Here is a 5,175-nt window from a genome sequence, read left to right as displayed (position 1 = left end):
ATTCTAGGAGATGATTTATATGGTCCTCAAAGATCTTAGTTTCCTTTCCTCGGCTCTTGCATGGCATGCTTTCAGTATGGTCTTTATGTAAAAGAAAGTGCATAAACACTTCAGAAAGCTATAAATTCTTGAAATTCTTTTTTCATCATTCGGTGTTCAGGAGCATAGGTGGCTATTCCAAAGATGAATCAATGAACCAGGACCCCAGAGCTGAATGCTACACTGAGTGCTATGCTGTTTGGAAGTTCAAATTGCTAAATGCACAGCGGTAGTAACATTTATTTCCTGTTTCTGCTAACTTTGTTCCTTCTTCTTCCCCTCATTTCTAGGAATACATTATTCGTGTGCAGAGAGGGATTTCCATGGAAAACAGTTGGCAGGTAACTTCCTCTTAATTTAAGATTCACCAAAACAGAAGGTCTTCCTAGGAAAAGACAGTATTTGAGTTTATCCTGCCTGGTCTACTTTAAGCTAGACATTGTGCTATATTAGAGTGAAAATCAGGAACACTAAATTCTTGAACGTGCTTGGTCGTGAACTTTGTGTTTTGTAATTATTAGCATGAAGACTTTCAGCAATCAGGGTTTCCAAATAAACAGTTTGTGTGGCCTGCCTTCTTATGTTTGCATGACCTAAATGGACTCACTTGTGGCGTCTTGGGCTGAGCGTCACTCACTGTCTGTCCAACTACTTTTTTCAGGGTTGGTGGGGCATTGTCCTTGGGTAAGTGCTGTCTGGATGAGTTCTTTGATTTCCAGTCAACTGACATGACCAAAGTCCTCATGTTGATCCTTCATGCTTATTGCTAGCATGTTTTTATTGTTTTAAGTCTTGAGCAAGAGAAATAATCATGGTTTTGTTTTTCTTCCACATGGTTTGGTTCAGTTTTTGAATATAAATTGAGATTTTTTTGGAATAAACTTTTTGGCTCCTTATTTAACAGTTGCAAGTTTCAGTACTTTTGGCCAAAGAGGAACATTTTGTCTAGTTTCTTCCTTTTAGAAAAACAATATAGCTGCTGGAGTTAGCAGAAAACAAGGTCCCCTGTATGGTGAATGTTGCAGACCACACAGGGAAACAACCTGTGCAGTACGTTCTCATTATGTATCTGTGCAAGGATGACAGTCAGTCTTTTTGTTTTTAAATTTAAATTGTGGGAACTGAAATCTGCCTCTCTGCCAGTCCTGGAGCAGTCTTGGTGAGACCCTGCTGTACTAAAAATAATAAATAAATAAAAACATCCTTAATAATGGCACTGTCATCTGAAATGTGTCTGAGGGCTTCAGGGAAGAGTTGAACTTATTCCTAAATTTTAAGTCTATGATCTTGAAGTGATGTTGTCCTTAACATGCAAAAATTGCAAGGTGTCTGCAAACAGCTACAGCAAAGCTGTTGTAATATCAAACTACGGCTAGAAAGCTATTTTTATACAAGTTCAGACATTACCATGAACAACAAGTCTCTTCTTTTGCTTGCTCACAGAGCAGTATAAACTTATTACTTGTGGATTTCTATAGAGAAGCTTAGAAGAGCTAAGGTTTTAAGTAGGGATTGTTTTCCCCCTTGCAGAGTTTTGTAATAAGTAAACTGAAGGATAAAAATATTAGTGTGTTTCTTCAATGTTTTCTTTGTATTTTTCAGATTGTGAGAAGATACAGTGATTTTGACTTGCTTAATAATAGTTTGCAGGTAAATTCTCCCCCCCCGATATGTAAGTTTTGTTTTATTTGATATTCTGTATTTTTTTAAATAAGTACTTTTTTGTACATGACAATGAACTGAACAAGAAAATCATAATCCTTATATGGATTCAAAGGAAAAGACCTCAATTACAAAGACTACTTTTTAAACAAACAGCAATTCCAGTCTAGGTTTTACCATGGGAAATATTGATTGTAGCCTCAGTGTGACCAGTTAAATCCAAAGACAAGAGATTCACTGGTATTGAATCCTTCCCTGCAGCAAAGTAACTTGTTTTGGATTTGTGTGGTGTTACCCCTTTTTTCTTTCACTGGAAGAAAATGGAGGCACATACTGACCTTTTTAATTAAGCACTGCAGTACTATGTCTCTTATTATTTGTCTTTTTTTAAAAGCACTTCCAGATGCCGCTTATCATGTGATGGGTTTCTGTATCTCTGCAAAATGTTCCTCAGTTAAACAGTGAACCTACTGTGTGTTTTCTTTTCTTTTTTAGGACAGTCGCTTCTTTTAGTTTGCATGGGAAAGGACAGGGTGCACAGTGACTGGCATTTACAGCAGGGAAGCCTGGAGCATAAGAAACACTCAGTCTAGTATCAGGCAGATAACATATGGTGGGAATGCTGCTGATCCTTTAAGAATAGATTTTTATGATTCACTTTTCCCCTCCCATTCCCTGTCATGTGTAATGTGAATGCAGGACCTTAAGGCTGCTTTTGATTTTAATTTCCTTGCTGGAAAGATAACTGACCACTTGGTGAAGTGTAGCAGACAGGAATGTGCAAGAGTGAACTTGTGACGTTTACCATGTCGAACACAGGTTTTGGGGGTGACAGTATAAGCAACAGAAAATAGACTAAGGGCCAGATGCAGTGTGGTGCAGCTCATTTGAGTTCGTTGGGGGATCTGTTTGTAGCAGTGCATGAGAGTCGTACTCATGGGCAGTGCTCATGCCACTATCCTTGGGACAAGCTTATTTTAAGTAATAGAAGATGTTATACAACTTGTGTAATTGCCAGCCTTTGGTAACACACTTTTTTACTTTCCATTGGCTGGGAGCAAAGATGCATCCTTTTTCTTAGGAAGTCCTTCCTGGCAGCTGTGGAAAGTTGAGAGATTCTGTGCTCTGCTGCTGACCTACCCCTTCCAGCCTAACTCCTTATTCAGGCTTTTGAGAGAGTGTACAAAGAGACACGTCCAAATTACATTTTTCCATCTGCTGCTCCACTGAGTTCCATAAAATAGCTCCAGCATTGCATACAAGTGTGTAACTTCATTGATTCTTTAAGAAGCATAGTCCCTAGTTATTGCTGTTTGGAGTTTTGGAAGCAACTTGTATAGATGGTAAGGACTTGGACAGGCTTCAGACACTTTAACAAGCTTAAACTCCTCTTGTAGGGATTAATTATAATTCAAAATGAAAATATTCACAAAATCTTGATGTGTTCCTGAAAGGCAGGACTATGGGTTCTCTTGAGTGCACAGCTGTAGGCAATCCACATTCTTTGCTGGCACATTTATTCCTGACCTGCTTGTTGCCTCTTGCTTCTGGCTGTTGTGGCTGGACATTTTGAATAGCTTGGCTTTTCATGTGTTACCTTTTCTGCTTTGTTACCTGATGCCACCTAAAAATAATAGTGAGCTCTGAGATTTTTCAGAGCTGATTTAGCCTGGTGAGGCTGAGCCAGGCTGATCTCTCTCAGATTCATGAGAGACATGGCAGTGCCCCTGAACTGCACCAGAAAATCCCAAACAAAACTATCCCTGTTATACTTTCCGTCTCTTCCCGGACTCTGCATATCTTTAGCTTCTTTAATGTAGAAGTGCGGAAATCATATGTCCATTTAATGTCCATTTTGTTGCGCAAGCTCCATCTATAATATTTGGCTAGAGGGTCAGATGACTGAATTGCAGTATCTGGTTGCAGTAATACAGTTTATAAGCAAGGCTTCTGAGAATCCTGTGGTTTAAAGATAAGAATGTGAAGGCATTAGGTCTTCGTCTGGCAAAATTCTCACTGGCCTCCGTGCTGAATTAGGGCCAGTGGAAAGTATTCCCTCGGGCTCTAAAGCATGCACGTAAGTCTTTGCAGGGCCAGGGCCTCAGTGAGATGCGTTTCCCTGGTAAATATGTTCCTAATGCAATGTGTGTTTTGGCAGACTGGATTTTAGAAATCTGAGGTAAATGTGTTAGTTTTGGCTTAAAATTAAAAATTTTGTTTTGCTACATCAAGGAGCTAAACCTTCCCCAGGTGCATGCAGAGAAAGTTTTCTGAAAATGATCAAAAGGTCTAAAATAGAGAGCCTCTTCTCTGTGTAGCCGGTGGCTGGCTCTGGGGGAAAGAGGAAGAATACCGACTGTGATCTGATATGCTTTCCTGTTGACTTGATTATTTCAGAATTGGATGCTTTTCCGGTTTAGAAACATGTCTGCAACACTTTGATCTCAGCTACATCTTAATTCAGGTTCTTGCCCAGACAACAGCTTGTGTGCATGTCTGAGCTGAAATTCCACTGGTTCAGTTTAGTCTGTAAGTGCGGTGTTTTCTCCCCCACCCATAGTGCATAGTGGTTAGGAAGATTTGCATTTGTTCCTGTAACTCAGACATAGCTTGCTTTTTTCATACCAGTGTTTTTGTCAGCCTGTGATTCATAGTCAGAGCCTGGGAGGAGGGACGTGAAGAGGAAGAGGAAGGAAAGGTGGAAGGTATTGTCACAAAGTGACAGTTTCTTTTTGAACAGTTCCTTTTTTTGGTCTCCCACGGGTGAAAGTGAGAAGTGAGGAAGGTGGAACCCCCAAAAGTCCCTGCCCTCCAAATGGCTAAACAGCTCTCTTCAGAAATAAAGCTATCGTTTGCACAGACTTTCTTTTTCTGCAGCACACCTCTTAAGTATCTCTCCTTCCAGGGGCTCAGGACATGAGGCAGCTACTGTTCTCTGCTGAGCTGGGATATGTTGAAAAAAGTAAAAATATATTTTGTGGTATATATACGACCCAATATACACACATGCTGCACCCTATGAGCAGCCTACTTTTTTTTCTTTTGTTTTTCCAGACATGGCCTATGCTTTATGTTTGTTTCATAACCCTTTGCATTTCTGCCATATCTTTCATCCAGTTTCTGTGTATTTCTCAAACATTAACTAAAGCCTTGCAACACCTAGAGATTGTTTCATAGTTTGTAGGGTCGGAAGGGACCTGAGCTGATCATCAAGTCCGACCCCCTGCCATGGCAGGAAAAAGTACTAGGGTCAAATGACCCCAGCAAGGTGTTTGTCTAGCCTTGTCTTAGACTCCTAAGGTAGGAGCCAGCACCACTTCTCTTGGAAGTTGGTTCCAGATCCTAGCTGCCCTGACAGTGAAGTAGCACCTCCTGATGTCTAGCCTAAATCTACCCTCTGCCAGCCTGTGACCATTATTTCTAGTCACTCCTGGTAGTGCTCAGGGGAACAGGGACTCCCCCAATGCCTGCTGG

The 5,175-nt window shown here is 40.6% G+C and overlaps 1 protein-coding gene across 4 annotated transcripts in view; it reads left to right on the top strand.

Moving 5' to 3' along the window:
• Nucleotides 1-296: 296 nt before the first annotated feature.
• The window catches only part of PXK (PX domain containing serine/threonine kinase like), a 46,817-nt gene continuing 41,938 nt past the window's right edge, over nucleotides 297-5,175 (top strand). For 2 of the 4 annotated variants that reach the window (XM_019504868.1, XM_019504871.1), the window contains exons 1-2: nucleotides 297-380; nucleotides 1,642-1,689. In XM_019504868.1, coding sequence (XP_019360413.1) covers nucleotides 363-380; nucleotides 1,642-1,689 — 66 coding nt within the window. In that variant the 5' untranslated portion in view covers nucleotides 297-362. The remainder of the gene's footprint in view (nucleotides 381-1,641; nucleotides 1,690-5,175) is intronic. The other 2 variants (XM_019504867.1, XM_019504870.1) reach the window with 1 other exon arrangement.

Source organism: Gavialis gangeticus, unplaced genomic scaffold (genome assembly GCF_001723915.1).
Source record: "Gavialis gangeticus isolate Ggan-Ray unplaced genomic scaffold, GavGan_comp1, whole genome shotgun sequence".
In the NCBI taxonomy this organism is placed as follows: Eukaryota; Metazoa; Chordata; order Crocodylia; family Gavialidae; genus Gavialis; species Gavialis gangeticus.
This window is presented reverse-complemented; position numbering and strand designations above follow the sequence as displayed.